The sequence below is a fragment of the Ranitomeya variabilis genome, chromosome 1 (assembly GCF_051348905.1).
Source record: "Ranitomeya variabilis isolate aRanVar5 chromosome 1, aRanVar5.hap1, whole genome shotgun sequence".
Taxonomy (NCBI): Eukaryota; Metazoa; Chordata; class Amphibia; order Anura; family Dendrobatidae; genus Ranitomeya; species Ranitomeya variabilis.
The window spans coordinates 1,048,665,177-1,048,684,740 of NC_135232.1; the positions used below are offsets into that span (position 1 = coordinate 1,048,665,177).

Here is a 19,564-nt window from a genome sequence, read left to right on the forward strand (position 1 = left end):
AGCCTCTGTTTGAAGACGAGATATACTATGTATACCGCATTTCCCTGATCAGCCCAGTCAGTGATTCCATCATAGAAGAGGAAGGAAATTAGATTAGTCTGGCATGACTTGTTTTCTACAAACCCATGCTGGCTCTGGTTAATTACTGTATTCTTATCCAAGTACTTACATACATGCTGTTTAATAATTTGTTCAAAGATCTTTCCTGGTATAGAAGTAAGGCTCACTGGCCTGTAATTTCCTGGCTCCATATTCTTTCCTTTTTTGAAGATAGGTACAACATTTGCCCTTCTCCAATCTTTTGGGTCATCTCCTGTTCTCCAGAATTTTTCAAAGATTTTGGCTAGTGGTTCTGCAGTTTCCTCTGCTATCCATTCAGTATCCTATAATGCAATTCAGCTGGATGAGGAGCTTTGGCAAAGTCAAGGGCCAATCTTGATATTTATTTTTTAAAAAAAGTCTACAATTGAGCAAGTGTTTCCTTATCATCAAATATAACGATGAACTTTTTCATATGGAAACAAAGGGTTGTTCCACAAACAAAGTACATTTTAATTAACCCCTTCCCGACCTTTGACGCCACGTAGGCGTCATGAAAACCCGTGCCAATCCGACCCATGACGCCTATGTGGCATCATGGAAAGATCGCATCCCTGCAGATCGGGTGAAAGGGTTAACTCCATTTTCACCCGATCTGCAGAGACAGGGGGAGTGGTACTTCAGCCCAGGGGGGGTGGCTTCACCCCCCCGTGGCTACGATCGCTCTGATTGGCTGTTGAAAGTGAAACAGCCAATCAGGGCGATTTGTAATATTTCACCTATGAAAATGGTGAAATATTACAATCCAGCCATGGCCGATGCTGCAATAGCATCTGCCATGGCTGGAGACCCCGATCTGCCCCCCCCCCCACCGATCGCCCCCCCAGTCGTCCTTTCTGCCCCGATCTCCTGTCCGCTCCCCTCCTCCCTCCTGTCCGCTCCCCCGGTCCTCTTGTCCGCTCCCCCGGTCCTCCGATCCCCCCCCCCGTGTTCCGATCCCACCCCCCCATACTTACCTAGCTTCGATGTCCCTCCCGGTGTCCGGCCGTCTTCTCCATGGGCGCCACCATCTTGGAAAATGTCGGGCGCATGCGCAGTGCGCCCGCCATATCTGCCAGCCGGCAGATTCATTACAAGTACATTTTGATCGCTGTGGTAGGTTCTATCGCAGCGATCAAAATAAAAAAATAATAAATAACCCCCCCCCCTTTATCACCCCCATAGGTAGGGACAATAATAAAATAAAGAAAATATGTTTTTTTCTTTTTCCACTAGGGTTAGGGTTAGAACTAGGGTTAGAACTAGGGGTAGGGTTAGGGTTAGGGGTAGGGTTAGGGTTACGGGTAGGGTTAGGGTTAGGGTTATGGCATGTGCACACAGTGCGGATTTGGCTGCGGATCCGCAGCGGATCCGCAGCGGATTGGCAGCGGATCCGCAGCGGATTGGCAGCGGATCCGCAGCGGATTGGCAGCGGATCCGCAGCGGATTGGCCGCGGATCCGCAGCGGATTGGCCGCGGATCCGCAGCGGATTGGCCGCTGCGAATTCAAAGCAGTTTTCCATCAGGTTTACAGTACCATGTACACCTATGGAAAACCAAATCCGCTGTGCCCATGGTGCGGAAAATTCCGTGCAGAAACGCTGCGTTGTATTTTCCGCAGCATGTCAATTCTTTGTGCGGATTCCGCAGCGTTTTACACCTGTTCCTCAATAGGAATCCGCAGGTGAAATCCGCACAAAAAACACTGGAAATCTGCTGTAAATCCGCAGGTAAAACGCAGTGCCTTTTACCTGCAGATTTTTCAAAAATCGTGCGGAAAAATCTCACAGGAATCCGCAACGTGGGCACATAGCCTTAGGGTTAGGGTTGGAATTAGAGTTAGGGTTGGAATTAGGGCTAGGGTTGGAAATAGGGTTAAGATTAGGCTTGTGGTTAGGGTTACGGATAGGGTTAGGGGTGTGTTGGGGTTACAGTTGTGGTTAGGGTTGGGATTAGGGTTACGGTTGGGATTAGGGTTAGGATTAGGGTTAGGGTTGGAATTAGGGTTACGGGTGTGTTGCGGTTAGGGTTGTGGTTAGGGGTGTGTTGGGGTTAGGGTTGTGATTAGGGTTATGGCTACAGTTGGGATTAGGATTAGGGGTGTGTTGGGGTTAGTGTTGAAGTTAGAATTGAGGGGTTTCCACTGTTTAGGCACATCAGGGGTCTCCAAACGCAACATGGTGCCACCATTGATTCCAGCCAATCTTGACTTCAAAAAGTCAAATGGTGCTCCCGCCCTTCCAAGCCCCGACGTGCGCCCAAACAGTGGTTTACCCCCACATTTGGGGTATCAGCGTACTCAGGACAAACTGGGCAACAACTGTTGGGGTCCAATTTCTCCTGTTACCCTTGCAAAAATAAAAAATTACTTGCTAAAACATAATTTTTGAGGAAAGAACAATTATTTTTTATTTTCACGGCTCTGCGTTATAAACTTCTGTGAAGCACTTCGGGGTTGAAAGTGCTCACCACACATCTAGATAAGTTCCTTCGGGGGTCTAGTTTCCAAAATGGGGTCACTTGTGGGGTGTTTCTACTGTTTAGGCACATCAGGGGCTCTGCAAATGCAATGTGACGCCCGCAGACCATTCCATCAAAGTCTGCATTTCAAATGTCACTACTTCCCTTCCGAGCCCTGACGTGTGCCCAAACAGTGGTTTACCCCCACATATGGGGTATCAGCGTACTCACAACAAACTGGGCAACAAATATTGGGATCTAAATTCTCCTGCTACCCTTGTGAAAATAAAAAATTGCTTGCTAAAACATATTTTTTGAGGAAAGAAAAATGATTTTTTATTTTCACGGCTCTGCGTTGTAAACTTCTGTGAAGCACTTGGGGGTTGAACGTGCTTACCACACATCTAGATAAGTTCCTTCGGGGGTCTAGTTTCCAAAATGGGGTCACTTGTGGGGGGTTTCTACTGTTTAGGCATATCAGGGGCTCTGCAAACGTAACATGATGCCCGCAGACCATTCCATCAAAGTCTGCATTCCAAAACGTCACTACTTCCCTTCCGAGCCCCGGCATGTGCCCAAACAGTGGTTTACCCCCACATATGGGGTATCAGCGTACTCAGGAGAAACTGGACAACAACTTTTGGGGTCCAATTTCTCCTGTTACTCTTGCAAAAATAAAAAATTCTGGGCTAAAAAAATATTTTTGAGGAAAGGAAACACATTTATTATTTTCACGGCTCTGCGTTATAAACTTCTGTGAAGCACTTGGGGGTTCAAAGTGCTCACCACACATCTAGATAAGTTCCCTTGGGGGTCTAGTTTCCAAAATGGAGTCACTTGTGGGGAGTTCCTACTGTTTAGGCACATCAGGGGCTCTGCAAACGCAACCTGATGCCCGCAGAGCATTCCATCAAAGTCTGCATTTCAAAACGTCACTACTTCCCTTCCGAACCCCGACGGGTGCCAAAACAGTGGTTTACCCCCACATATGGGGTATCAGCGTACTCAGGAGAAACTGGACAACAACTTTTGGGGTCCAATTTCTCCTGTTACTCTTGCAAAAACAAAAAATTCTGGGCTAAAAAAATATTTTTGAGGAAAGGAAACACATTTTTTATTTTCACGGCTCTGCGTTATAAACTTCTGTGAAGCACTTGGGGGTTCAAAGTGCTCACTACACGTCTAGATAAGTTCCCTTGGGGGTCTAGTTTCCAAAATGGAGTCACTTGTGGGGAGTTCCTACTGTTTAGGCACATCAGGGGCTCTGCAAACGCAACCTGACGCCCGCAGAGCATTCCGTCAAAGTCTGCATTTCAAAACGTCACTACTTCCCTTCCGAACCCCGACGTGTGCCAAAACAGTGGTTTACCCCCACATATGGGGTATCAGCATACTCAGGAGAAACTGGATAACAACTTTTGGGGTCCAATTTCTCCTGTTACCCTTGGGAAAATAAAAAATTGTGGGCTAAAAAATCATTTTTGAGAAAAGAAAAATTATTTTTTATTTTCATGGCTCTGCGTTATAAACTTCTGTGAAGCACTTGGGGGTTCAAAGTGCTCACCACGCATCTAGATTAGTTCCTTGGGAGGTCTAGTTTCCAAAATGGGGTCGCTTGTGCGGGAGCTCCAATGTTTAGGCACACAGGGGCTCTCCAAACGCGACATGGTGTCCGCTAATGATTGGAGCTAATTTTCCATTCAAAAAGCCAAATGGCGTGCCTTCCCTTCCGAGCCCTGCCGTGCGCCCAAACAGTGGTTTACCCCCACATATGGGGTATCATCGTACTCAGGACAAACTGGACAACAACATTTGGGGTCCAATTTCTCCTATTATCCTTGGGAAAATAAAAAATTCTGGGCTAAAAATCATTTTTGAGGAAAGAAAAATTATTTTTTTATTTTAACGGCTCTGCGTTATAAACTTCTGTGAAGCACCTGGGGGCTATAAGTGCTCACTATCCATGTAGATAAGTTCCTTGGGGGGTCTAGTTTCCAAAATGGGGTCACTTGTAGGGGAGCTCCAATGTTTAGGCACACAGGGGCTCTCCAAACGCGACATGGTGTCCGCTAACGATTGGAGCTAATTTTCCATTCAAAAAGTCAAATGGCACGCCTCCCCTTCCGAGCCTTGCCGTGCACCCAAACAGTGGTTTACCCCCACATATGAGATATCGGCATACTCAGGAGAAATTGCCCAACAAATTTTAGGATCCATTTTATCCTGTTGCCCATGTGAAAATGAAAGAATTGAGGCTAAAAGGAATTTTGCGTGAAAAAAAAGTACTTTTTCATTTTTGCGGATCAATTTGTGAAGCACCTGGGGGTTTAAAGTGCTCACTATGCCTCTAGATGAGTTCCTTGGGGGGTCTAGTTTCCAAAATGGGGTCACTTGTGGAGGAGCTCCAATGTTTAGGCACACGGGGGCTTTCCAAACGCGACATGGTGTCCGCTAACGATGGAGATAATTTTTCATTCAAAAAGTCAAATGGCGCTCCTTCCCTTCCGAGCCTTACCATGTGCCCAAACAGTGGTTTACCCCCACATGTGAAGTATTGGTGTACTCAGGAGAAATTGCCCAACAAAATTTAGGATCCATTTTATCCTGTTGCCCATGTGAAAATGAAAAAATTGAGGCTAAAATAATTTTTTTGTGAAAAAAAAGTACTTTTTCATTTTTACGGATCAATTTGTGAAGCACCTGGGGGTTGAAAGTGCTCACTATGCTTCTAAATAAGTTCCTTGGGGGGTCTAGTTTCCAAAATGGGGTCACTTGTGGGGGAGCTCCAATGTTTAGGCACACGGGGGCTCTCCAAACGCGACATGGTGTCCGCTAAAGATTGGAGCCAATTTTTCATTCAAAAAGTCAAATGGCGCTCCTTCCCTTCCGAGCCCTGCCGTGCACCCAAACAGTGGTTTACCCCCACATATGAGGTATCAGCGTACTCAGGACAAATTGGACAACAACGTTCGTGGTCCAGTTTCTCCTTTTACCCTTGGGAAAATAAAAAAATTGTTGCTAAAAGATCATTTTTGTGACTAAAAAGTTAAATGTTCATTTTTTACTTCCATGGCTTCTGCTGCTGTGAAACACCTGAAGGGTTAATAAACTTCTTGAATGTGGTTTTGAGCACCTTGAGGGGTGCAGTTTTTAGAATGGTGTCACTTTTGGGTATTTTCAGCCATATAGAACCCTCAAAATGACTTCAAATGTGAGGTGGTCCCTAAAAAAAATGGTTTTGTAAATTTTGTTGTAAAAATGAGAAATCACTGGTCAAATTTTAACCCTTATAACTTCCTAGCAAAAAAAAAATTGTTTCCAAAATTGTGCTGATGTAAAGTAGACATGTGGGAAACGTTATTTATTAACTATTTTGTGTCACATAACTCTCTGGTTTAACAGAATAAAAATTCAAAATGTGAAAATTGCGAAATTTTCAAAATTTTCCGTTTTTTTCACAAATAAACTCAGAAATTATCGACCTAAATTTACCACTAACATGAAGCCCAATATGTCACGAAAAAACAATCTCAGAATCGCTAGGATCCGTTGAAGCGTTCCTGAGTTATTACCTCATAAAGGGACACTGGTCAGAATTGCAAAAAACGGCAAGGTCATTAAGGCCAAAATAGGCTGGGTCATGAAGGGGTTAATAGATCTTAGAATAAAATATTAGAATAATATAATATGTTATGTAAGAGAAGTAAGGCCCAATGGCCTAATTTAAATATGTAATAACAAAGGATAAAAAACCTTGAATAATACAGATAATAAAGTATGATGTAAACAACAGTTCTCCCAAACATAGTATGATACCTCCACAGTACCCTCCACATGTCCAGTATGGTGACCCCATCACAGTATGATTCTCCAACTGTAACCTTCACACAGACCTCCATACAGTATAATGGATACAAAAAGTGCTCCATACAGTATAACGGCCTCTCATAGTACTCCATACAGTATATTGGCCCCGAATAGTGCTCCATATAGTATAATGACCCCACATAGTGCTCCACAAAGTATAAATCTCCACATAGTGCTCTATGCAGTATAATGGCCACAAGAAATGCTCCATACAGTATAATGGGCCTCAACTTAGTACAGTATAATATCCTTACATAGTCCTCCATACAGTATAAAAAGGCCCTACATTGCCTTCCATACAGTATAATGAGCCCCACATAGTGTTCCATACAGTATAATAGGCCCTATATAGTCATTCTCACTGTATAAATGGCCCCATATAGTGTTCCATAACAGTATAAAGGGTCCCACATAGTGCTCCATACAGTATAAAGGGCCCAACATAGTGCTTCATACAGTACAATGGCCACAAATTTAAAATTTGCCCCACATAGGCCTCCATACAGTATAACAGGGCCTTGCATTGTCTAACATACAGTATAATGGCCACAAAAAGTGCTGCATACAGTATAATGACCCCACAACAAGTTTTTCATACAGTATAATGGCCACAAAATGTGTTCCATACAGAATAATAGCCCCACATCTTCCTCCACACAGTATAATGGCCTCACATAAAAAAAAAAATAATCGCCACTGCTCATTCCACCGCTGCTCCGGTCTCTTCATGGTGTCTTCAGATCCTCTGCACATCTCAGTACAGCAGGTGCATTGTAATGATGCCTTCAAACCCACTGTGCTGAGATGTCAGACGCAAAGGGGGAATGATGGGAGCTGGAGCGTCAGCTGACGCTCCCACCTCAATCATTGCTTTCATTGCTTTGCCAATATAGTTGAAAGTGCGTTGGTGGGCAGGGGACATGCCTGACATCACGGGCCAAATATACTCGGGGGACACGCCTGGCTTTGTGGGCCAAATATACTCGTGGGACATGCCCGGCTTCGCGAGCCAAATATACTCAACCTATGTGTCCCACACGCCAGAGTTTGACATACAGGTGCTTCTCACAAAATTAGAATATCATCAAAAAGTTAATTTATTACAGTTCTTTAATAGAAAAAGTGAAACTAATTTTGTGAGAAGCACCTGTATGTCAGGTATACAGAAATATATGTCATATTCTCAAAATGGCTGTATATAAAAAAAAATCCCAAAATTAATATAGTCTCATGGTGGCAGGAAAACCTGATCACCCAGTTTGCACATTGCATGTCTTATATTTGAAATATGGCAGGTTTTAGAATAAAATGACATTTGACCCCAGTCTAAAATTACGCTAAGTTACCCCAGAGAGAAAACAATGATTATGTCACCGCACCAGTCACAGAGTGATAGACCAGGACAAATGTCAGGATATATTTAACTCCAGTCCAGCATTTCAGTCTCCTGTCAATAACAACAATGACCTTTCCAGGATTGTCCCTTCTCCTTATAACATAGTTGTGCTGCCTTCTGGAAAAAAAACTGAATATTTCTGATGTCCTGAAATCAAAACAAAGAGAGATTTTTTGTAGTTTGATTTTCTTGCATAGTTGAAGCATAAAGATGTTTTCCGTCTGCAGCACAAATCCCCGTGGTTATCATTACCGTCCTTTACAGTAGCGCATTACTGCCGAAATGGGAGCAATCCATTATTCTCACTGTTTGATATGACACAAAGGGTAAATCTTACATTGAATAAAAAATACATCTGCCGTCCTTGTAGCTTTTGCTTAGCTACATGTGAAATTTCTAAAAGCCAAATACTTCAATAGCTACAAGTAATGTCACTGGGTACAATGACTGTCGTCTTCTATTATACTCTGAAAATTGACATATAATTAAGCCTTGATTTTTTTTTTTACTTTGCGAGATATGACAACCCCTCCATTCAGTTTTGTTGAATACTATGTTCTCTGTAGCCTCAAGTTATTACTGGTGTTATTGGTGCTCAAAGCAAGTTATTTTAGTTAAAAAAAAAAAATGGAAACGTTTTTTTTTTTATTATCCTAAGTCACACGACTTAGGATAATAGCCAAACCAGAATCTCAAATTGCGGACACTGTGTTTCGGGGTACTGCCCCTCGTCAGTGCAAAGTGGAGATCTGGTTTGGTTGTGTGAGAGGCGTCCGACCGTTATCCAAGAAGTATCATTTCTCCTTGTGGAAATTGACATGCTAAGCATGCCGAGATGAGGAGACTTAAAGCCGCAATGCTCCTCTAGGAATTATGCTAATTATGTAAATTGTCTCTTCAAAGAGGAAGAGAACTAGAACTCTAGTTCCACCTATTGGAAGTAGCAATCCTACAAGTCAATGCTGACCCTTTAACGAGCCTTATCACATGACTGTAATAATTTGAAAAGTTGCTTTATTTTTTCTTTTGGTGTATTGGCGCAATAGAACAATGGTTATAAAGGTTTATAGCTTTTAAATGAATGAACTACCAACAAATACAGGTTGTTTAGCTTTGTTCTTCTAGTTAGCCACTTGGCACTAGGTTATCACCCAGTTTTCTATCTTTCTGAATGGCAGTGGTACATTCCCCATCTTGTATCCACTAGAGTCTTGTATGACAAAGAGTCCTCAAGAGAATTGTAGTGATTACCAAACTGGTTATCGCTAGAGATGAGCGAGTATGCTCATTACTCGAGTTTCTCGGAGCATGCTCAGGTGGTCTCTGAGTATCTTGGGCGTGCTCGAAGACTTAGTTTGTGCCGACGCAGCTGCATGATTTGCGGCTGCTATACAGCTTGAATACATGTGGGGATTGCCTGTTATGTATTCAAGCTGTCTAGCAGCCACAAATCATGCAGCTGCGGCGACGAAAACTAAATCTCCGAGCACGCCCAAGATACTCAGAGACCACCCGAGCATGCTCCGAGAAACTCGAGTAACGAGCATACTCGCTCATCACTAGTTATCACCCAACTTCTTGAGGATACCGGCATGGAGGAATCCAAGCATCATTCTGAAGGAGAATTTTCTGCATTTCTTTCAGTGTGATGGTGAGGGATTTTACCCTTTTTACTTACTTACCGGTTATCACCCAACATCTCAGAAATATCCACCAATTCAGAGTGTGTTGGCCATTGGAATGCATAGGTATTAATTGTGCTATAGCTTGTCAATGTAAGAGCCTTCATCGGTTGGATTGTAATATTTGCCTGTTATGTTTATGTCCAGGGTAATTTGGTCGCGTTCACAATCATCTTGGATAAAACAGACATTTGGAACCTCGTCATGGATTACGCTAATGAGATAGAGATGTTGGACACTGAGGTCTCTCCGGCTTTATGTGCTGTGTGTGGACAGCAGCATTCTTCAGAAGAAAACCACTTTTACACATACACTGAAGAAGTGGATGATGACCTGACTTGCCACATTTGTCTACATGCTCTGCTTGAACCATTGGACACTCCATGTGGCCACACGTATTGTACTCTCTGCCTCACTAACTTTCTCATTCATGAGAATTTTTGTCCTATGGACCGAAAACATATCATGCTGCAATCCTGCAAAAAGTCCACTGTGTTGGTAAAGAACTTGCTGGATAAACTTATGGTGATCTGTCCGCTCAACGAGCAATGTCAAGATGTTCTTCAACGATGTGACCTTCAAGATCACCTCCTAAACAGGTAGGTAAAGGTTTACCATGGAGAGCGGGGGCAGATTTATTGTCTGTGTGCAACAAAGCCCAGTCATAATTAGAGATGATCAAACATGCCAAAATTCAAATTGGCCAAATCAAGTGGATTTTACAGGGAAATTCAATTTGCATCAAAGCTATTTGCTGAAAGTTCATTAATTGTCCTAGTAATGAATTTGGCTTGTATTGAGTAATATTCATTCTTGCAATGTCAAGGAAATGCAATCCATAATTTAAACATTCCAGAAATTAATTTCACATTGAATTCATGTAATGAATGAACATGCCAAGTCCTCCAAGTTAGAGACACTCTTAAGCGAATAGAAAAGTCTCTGCTGTTAAAAGAAATCCCTATTATGTTATTTAAAAAAATAGACAGAGCAAATGAATATGGAGGACTACATGACAGCAGGTTTACTAACCCTCTTGTGATAATCTCCTGTTTATAAAACAGTGATTTTATCAAAACTTCAGTAAGCAGCCCAGCAAGTGTCACATCACTGGCATCAGGGTTTCTGTCTTTATATTATTCTGCTCTCAGATTAGGTTGCATAAACCTGGTGACAGATTCTATTTAATAACCATCTTTGGTAATTAGACAGAGACCTCGATTCAAAGGTTATATTGTTTCTTTTTTGTTTTTTTTGTTTTAGACTACCATTGATTCCATGGTGCTGTACATGAGAAGGGGTTACATACAAAATAGAAATATAAAATACTGTGAACAATCTTACATTGACAAACTGGTACAGATAGGTGAGGACCCTGCCCTGGCGGTCTTTCATTCTACAGGATAATGGGGAAGGAGACAGTAGGTCGAGGGTTGCAGTAGCTCCGATGGTGGTGAGGTGACATCTGGGTCAATGCAGGCTGTAAGCTTTCTTGAAGAGATGGGTTTTCAAGTTCCATCTGAAAGTTCAGAGTGTGGCGGAATTGGATGTGTTGATGCACAGAATTTCAAAGGATGGGGATATTCGGGAAAAATCTTAGAGGCAATTGACTGAGGAACATAAGAGTGTGGAGGAGAGAAAGAGGTCTTCTGAGGACCGGAGGTTGCGTGTTGGAAAATATTGGGAGATTAGTTTGGAGATATACGGAGGAGACAGATTATGGATGCCTTTGTAGGTCAGAGTTAGTAATTTGAACTGGATATGTTGGGGAATTTGGAGTCCATGAATGGATTTGCAGAGGAGAAGCGTGGAGAGAGCTGCATTAGTCGGGCAGCAGAGTTAATGACGGACTGTAGAGGTGCAAGAGTGTTAGCAGGGAGGCCACAGAGGAGGATATTGCAGTAATCAAGGCAAGAGATGATGAGGGCATGCACAAGCATTTTAGTATATTCAGGGTTGAGGAAAGGATGGATTCTGGAAATATTTTTGAGTTGGAGGTGGCAGGAGGTGGCAAGAGCTTGGCAGTGCGGTTTGAAGGACAGGGCAGTGCGGACAGTTACTCCAAGGCAACTGCACAAGGTGTGGTGCCGTTAATTGTGATAGATAGATTGGGTGTAGGGGGATAGGTGACATGGAGGAAAGATGATGAGTTCAGTTTGGTCCACATTGAGTTTTAGGAAGCGAGAGGAGAAGAAGGACGTGTCTGATAGTCATTCTTTGCTTCTGGACAGTCTATCTGAATAGCAGTTCCCAAACCAGTAATGGAAGGATCACATTCCTTTATGCTTTCAGGTATATGTACAGTTGTATAAAGAACTGCTTTGTAGTCTCATGAATGCATTTTTCATAGCTTTAGAGGCTTGTCATGGTGTCCTGTCCTGAAAGTTTTATCATCATATTAATATATTGTTATGAAGTGTAGGTGGGATTGCTTCTCCTTACAACAAATATCATCTAAATCCTGTAAATACTGTATACTACATTATATTGACAGCTGTGTACAGCAGATTGACATTAGTATAAACATAGTCTTCTCTATACCTTGTGTTTTTCTCGACATGGATCACCAGTAAAGATCTGATCTACATGTAACCAAGGTAGAACTTAAACTGGTAAATCTATCATCAATGCATTGGTAAAATACATATTTTCTCAATCCTCCTGAAGGTTTCATGTGCCCGTCTGTATATATTGAATGCAGAGAACTGGAAATATAGTGACTGCCTCATGAGCAGGATTCCACTTCTGTGTCTGGCATGTAGGCTGGTAACAATGCAATGCTTTTAAGATGTCATGGAGGTGTTTATTCTGCACTTTGAAGAAACATAACAGTACTTAGGATTACTTGAGAAGTTAAAGCTAGGTTTGCACTAATTCTTTGAACTATGGAACGATTTGTATGTGGTTTGCATGTGGTTACCTTTGCGTGCGGAGCAGCACCTGCTTTACGTTAGGTGCACAGCAGCTCGCGTATTCTAGATCTGGAAAGTTCAAAAACGTCATCATGTGCTCAGGTTTTTGCAATCTTTATACAGATGTATAGCATCTTGATCTTTCATATCTGTGCTGCTGATGCTACCCAAGGGCGGTGTAAAGTTTATACTGTATATGCTTCATAGATCTCTAGAAACCAAATAAAGTCAAAGTAAATCATTTTTTAGAATCAACAATACAGTATATGGACAAAAGTAATTGGACACAGCCAGTAGTTATTAAATTCTGTTTTTTTTTCATTCAGTCCCATTGGTACAGGTGTATAAAATCTGTCTCCTCACCATACAGTCTGCCTTTGCTATAGAGCTCACTGACACCAGCGGTGTCCTGTAATCGGACGTCACTGGTGTAACAGGTCAGTTCATGAGATTTGTGCTATTCAACGATCAGCTGTGAGTGATATTGAAAAGTGGAAGCATTTAGAAATCACAGTAACGTAGCCATGACGTGCATGGAGACGACGTTAATGAGAACCTGTCACCATGAAAGAGCAGTCTAGTCTGCAGGCACCATGTGATGGAGCAGGGGGAGCTGAGTGGACCGATATGTAGTTTTGTGAGAAAACATTCAGTGTAACTCGTGTTTTTATCATTTAAACCTCTGCCGTTTTGGGAATTTTTGGTCCAGTGGGCGGTCCTATCAGTGACTGACAGCTGTCTTTGTATAAGCGTGCATATAGAGTGAGCTGTCAGTCACTGATAGGCCCGCCCACTGGACCAAAAATCCTACAAAGAGGAGAGGTGTAAATGATTAAAACACAGGTTACAATGAATCTTTTCTCACAAAACTATATACCAATCCGCTCCGCTCCCCCTGCTCCATCACATGGTGCCCACAGATTAGACTATTTTCATGGTGACAGGTTCCCTTTAGGTTACAGAGTATGGTCACTCAGTGTTATAGAGCTTAGTGCATATCAATCACCATTGCTCTGCTGACCACTAGATTATAGAGATCACCAAGCTCAATGCCAGTTGTTGGATGGAGTGATGTAAAGCTGCCACCACTGCATTTTGGAGCAATGGAAAAATGCTCTGTAGAGTGACAACTCACACTTCTGTACCTGACAGTGTGATGGACAAGTCTGGGTTTGACATTATTTTCCTGACTGCATTGTGGAGAGATAATGCTATGCACTTGCTTTTTAGGTGTCTGCTTAGACCTTTTACTGCCAATGAAAGGAAATCTTAAACCTTCAGCATATCAAAACATGATAGACATTATATGACTCCAACTTCATGGGAACAGTAGAGAGAAGACCCTTTTCTGTTCCCCCAACTGTGCCACAGTGCACAGAGCAAGGTCCATAAAGGCTTGATTGGGTGAGTGTAGTGTGGAAGAATTTGACAGCCCCGAGTCCTAACTTCAAACCCATTGAACACCTTTAAGATGAACTAAAATGGAGATTGCGAGCCAGACCCTCTCTTCCAACAGTGTCTGACCTCACAAATGCGCTATTGAATTAATGGGCAGAAATTCTCACAGACACACTCCAAAATCTCGTAGAAAGCCTGAACAGAAGAATGGAGAATATTTCAGCTGAAACCGGGGGGGGGAAACAACTCCATAATAATGCCTATGGATTTAGAATGTGAGATCATATAGTGTATAATTATCAAAGGAAACATTAGCTGAATTTATATTTTATTTTGTACTTCTAATAGAATACTGACAGTATATGTATAATTATTTAGAAATACTATTGTTATGAATATTACTAATGCCCTATATTCATTAAGCTATTGTAGCAGTAGCATGGCTCCTATAACATGTAGCAAGAATTTGCATAACATACAAAGAAATTTTTTTCTTAAAACACTTCTAAAAAATGGAAACTTGTGCTTTTACAGACAGCAAATGCTGTCTTCGTCTCCTCCATGCCACACTCACAGGTAGACAGTATGCGAGTTTCTTGGTAGGACACCCAGACTGGAGAGAAAAGTTGGACTGGGGTTCTTGAGGGTCTACACTCCAGCTACATAGAACATCTGCACATCCACTTTTAATCTCCTTGTAAACTATGTATGCACAGGAAATAATATTGGCAAAGTCTAAGAAGGTATTGGTGAATTAACTTATAAAAAAAAGGAGACTAGATTTTCAAAGCTTATTTCTGTGGGAGTCTGGCCCAGTTAAGGGTCCTCTGGTAGACCTGTAAGGTAATGGTGGCAAATCTCTCCGGGTTTTAATGTTGAATACTTTGCTTTTCCGTTGCTTACCAGTATTGGTGACATATTGAGAAACGTTCTTGTTCCATGAAGACATGTTTGTTTTAGTTAGTTGTTGTGCAGAGTTAGACCCTAAGTGCATGGCATGTTGGCACATCGGTAGTATTGTGTGTCCATGTGATCTATGTTGAGTAAGTGGAGATGGTTTTCTAATGCTAGAGATGTTGTGGTGCAGATGAGTAGAGGAAGAAGTGCTTTGCGTGGGTTTGAGCCACAAAATTAAACGTTGAAAGGGGCTGTTTTTCAATGAAGGATAACCTGTCCAGTTCAACTCTTGAGGAGATTTACTAGTCATAACCCATGGAGGAACGAGGTCAACATTTTTCCAACAAAGTGAGCCATTAAGCCTTCAATAATAATAATGTCAAACTAGTAACTTGTGCATAGCAATATTGGATTTCATGTATTCATTATTCGCAGTGTGATGACATGTATTATATGTATGAAGTAGTGTTGGGGACTGTGACCTCCTCGATATGTTGCTCACCAGCTCTGGGAAATATCTAGGTGACATCAAAAGCTAATGTTGCCCAGCGGCTCCTTAACTTTTTCTTCCTCTCTTTTAGAGAATTATTAAACCTGGTCCCAGACCAGATATCATGGCTACCAGTGATAAGGGTAACGTTGCAATAAACTTTAGATCCTGTGTCCAATGATTCCTTTTCCCCAAGCTGCCTTTGCGCCTATGCTTGCCCGTAACATTTTAATAACAGATAACATAGCAATTCTAAAGCATAAAAAAATAAAAACATTTTGAGGGCCAAAAACATTGAGCAAAAACTGAAGACATCTTGTGATTCAGGGCTGCAACAAAATTTCATTGAACATAAAAGTTGTTCTATTGCCTGTGTGTATGTTATATTTAAGGACAAATAGCTCTTTATAGCTTTAACTTTCTTTCCGGTGTTATCCATCCCAACAATACTTACATTTATCTGGGATCTGAGGTCAGTTAAAAATGTCTGATGACTAATCTGTAATCAGTCTAAGGGCCCGTTTCCTAATTTCTGATTCAGGCCGCAATGTCACAGATAACATCAGGATAATGTGACCACATAGCACTAATTGTTTTGCTTGTTTACATTTGAGTTATAGACCTTTGTGATGCAGGACGGTCATGGTATCAAGCTATAGGCATGCTTTGGGATACATTGTATTACTATTATCGTTTACATATACATTATTATGGACTTGTATCAGTTCCAGTCTCTAGTGGGTATCAGAATTACACACACCATATAATCTATATATAATCCACACCAGCCACATGATTGTAAGCACAAGCCAATGTCTGGTATAAGAGGACATCCTCAGTCTAATATCGCCATACGAGCAGGTGCCATGAGTGCCACCTGAGAATCATTTAATTTCTGTTACGTTTGTGACATTTATATTCATGTAGCATAAGAAACACATTTCCTATAATGAAAAGATGCGAGATCAAGATCTATAAATTAATGTATACTACGTCTGTAAGAAACAGTTACAGACTATGGCCATTCGGAAAGAAGAAAGGAAACACATCAAATCAATTAGGACATAACAGCTCTCCCGTCTCCACCAAAGACAACTTTCTGTATTTTGAGCAAAGAAAATTAAAAACACAGCTGCGTCCTGGCACACACATGTAGGATATGAAGAAAGGGTTTGGGTCATCAAAGGTAAAAATCGACTTTCCTGTCCTAAACTGACATTAAGAGAGATAAAGGACTAGAGGCGCTCCTTGTGTAACACCGTGGGCGTCCGGTGGAGGTGGGATGGAGGGTCGGTCGCTCACCTGAACAGGCTGTGCACAGCGAAACACTGTGAATGACTGATGTATAATCTAAATGTGGCAATGTACTCACATCGATTGGTTAGAGGACATGAAAAATTAAGAAGAGAGGAGTGCGCTGGATCCCGGGCGCTGCTGCTGACATAGGTGATTCCAGGCGGTGAGGATAAAAAAAATCCAGTTTATTGCAATGCGCTTAGGAGCAGATTGTACTCTTTCCTCAGGCATAACGAGAAAGGGATCTCTACCTCTCATATAAAGGGATCAAAGGTGACATTTAAAGCACATGCTATCACTAAACAACTCGTTTAGATTACAAATAATTAATGAAATAGAAAAATATACATTTAAATAATCTATATATGCATATATATAATTGAATAAAAAGTGTATACATACACCGAGACATAATATGTTACCTCCATCTCCTTTATAAGGGAGGGTTCCTTTCTTGTTATGCTGAGGAAGGAGTAGAAACGCGTTGGCTAAAATTGGAAGTTGTTCTATACTCACCGCATTGATTCACGTATGTCAGCGGCAGCGGCAGGGATCCAACACACTACTCTCTCCTTAACTTGACAGTAAGGGTTGATGTAAGATACAACGATCAAAGCTATTTTTCTTTATTTCGGCTTTTATTCAATCTAAATTACAGATGGCTTTTCAGTTTTATACAGTCATGGCCAAAAATATTCACACCCCTGCAATTCTATCAGATAATTCTCAGTTTCTTCCTGAAAATGATTGCAAACACAAATTCTTTGGTATTATCCCCTTCCTGACATCGGACGGGATAGTACGTCCGATGTCAGCTCCCCTGCTTTGATGCAGGGCTCCGCGGTGAGCCCGCATCAAAGCCGGGACATGTCAGCTGTTTTGAACAGCTGACATGTGCCCGCAATAGCGGCAGGTGAAATCGCGATTCACCCGCCGCTATTAACTAGTTAAATGCCGCTGTCAAACGCAGACAGCGGCATTTAACTACCGCATCCGGCCGGGCGGCCGGAAATGACGTCATCGCCGACCCCCGTCACATGATCGGGGGTCGGCGATGTGTCAGGACAGTAACCATAGAGGTCCTTGAGACCTCTATGGTTACTGATCGCTGGTAGCTGTGAGCACCACCCTGTAGTCAGCGCTCACAGCACACCTGCAATTCTACTACATAGCAGCGAACAGCCGATCGCTGCTATGTAGCAGAGGCGATCGTGCTGTGCCTGCTTCTAGCCTCCCATAGAGGCTATTGAAGCATGGCAAAAGTTAAAAAAAAGTTAAAAAAAATGTGAAAAAAATAAAAAAAATATAAAAGTTTAAATCACCCCCCTTTCGCCCCAATCAAAATAAATCAATAAAAAAAAAATCAAATCTACACATATTTGGTATCGCCACGTTCAGAATCGCCCGAACTATCAATAAAAAAAGCATTAACCTGATCGCTAAACGGCGTAACGAGAAAAAAATCGAAACGCCAGAATTACGTTTTTTTGGTCGCCGCGACATTGAATTAAAATGCAATAATGGGTGATCAAAAGAACGTATCTGCACCGAATTGGAATAATTAAAAACGCCAGCTCAGCATGCAAAAAATAAGCCCTCAACCGACCCCAGATCATGAAAAATGGAGACGCTACGAGTATCGGAAAATGGCGCAATTTTTTTTTTTTTTTTTTTTTAGCAAAGTTTGGAATTTTTTTTTCACCACTTAGGTAAAAAATAACCTAGTCATGTTAGGTGTCTATGAACTCGTAATGACCTGGAAAATCATAATGGCAGGTTAGTTTTAGCAATTAGTGAACCTAGCAAAAAAGCCAAGCAAAAGACCAGTGTGGGATTGCACTTTTTTTTGCAATTTCACTGCACTTGGAATTTTTTTCCCGTTTTCTAGTACACGACATGGTAAAACCAATGATGTCGTTCAAAAGTACAACTTGTCCCGCAAAAAATAAGCCCTCACATGGCCAAATTGACGGAAAAATAAAAAAGTTATGGCTCTGGGAAGGAGGGGAGTGAAAAACGAACACGGAAAAACGAAAAATCCCACGGTCATGAAGGGGTTATTATCTTCATTTAATTTGTCTTAAATGAAAAAACACGAAAATAATTGTTCTAAGGCCAAATTGGATATAATTCCACACCAAACATAAAAAAGGGGGTGGACAAAAGTATTGGCACTGTTCAAAAAATCATGTGATGCTTCTCTAATTTGTGTAATTAACAGCACCTGTAACTTACCTGTGGCACCTAACAGGTCTTGGCAATAACTAAATCCCACTTGCAGCCAGTTGACATGGATTAAAGTTGACTCAACCTCTGTCCTGTGTCCTTGTGTGTACCACATTGAGCATGGAGAAAAGAAAGAAGACCAAAGAACTGTCTGAGGACTTGAGAAACCAAATTGTGAGGAAGCCTGAGCAATCTCAAGGCTACAAGTCCATCTCCAAAGACCTGAATGTTCCTGTGTCTACCGTGCGCAGTGTCATTAAGAAGTTTAAAGCCCATGGCACTGTGGCTAACCTACCTAGATGTGGACGGAAAAGAAAAATTGACAAGAGATTTCAACGCAAGATTGTGTGGATGTTGGATAAAGAACCTCAACTAACATCCAAACAAGTTCAAGCAGCCCTGCAGTCCGAGGGTACAACAGTGTCAACCCATACTATCCGTCGGCGTCTGAATAAAAAGGGATTGCATGGTAGGAGACCCAGGAAGACCCCACTTCTTACCCCGAGACATAAAAAAGCCAGGCTGGAGTTTGCCAAAATTTACCTAAAAAAGCCTAAAACGTTTTGGAAGAATGTTCTCTGGTCCGATGAGACAAAAGTAGAGCTTTTTGGGCAAAGGCGTCACCATAGAGTTTACAGGAGAAAAAAAGAGGCATTCAAAGAAAAGAACACGTTCCGTACAGTCAAACATGGCGGAGGTTCCCTGATGTTTTGGGGTGGCTTTGCTGCCTCTGGCACTGGACTGCTTGACCGTGTGCATGGCATTATGAAGTCTGAAGACTACCAACAAATTTTGCAGCATAATGTAGGGCCCAGTGTGAGAAAGCTGGGTCTCCCTCAGAGGTCATGGCTCTTCCAGCAGG

General features: G+C 41.9%; 1 protein-coding gene across 4 annotated transcripts in view; it reads left to right on the forward strand.

The window, feature by feature from the left end:
- LNX1 (ligand of numb-protein X 1) overlaps positions 1-19,564 on the forward strand; it is a 277,040-nt gene that overhangs the window by 21,036 nt on the left and 236,440 nt on the right. For all 4 annotated transcript variants that reach the window (XM_077279762.1, XM_077279760.1, XM_077279763.1 and 1 more), the window contains exon 2: positions 9,631-10,082. In XM_077279762.1, the coding sequence (XP_077135877.1) occupies positions 9,631-10,082 (452 nt within the window). The remainder of the gene's footprint in view (positions 1-9,630; positions 10,083-19,564) is intronic.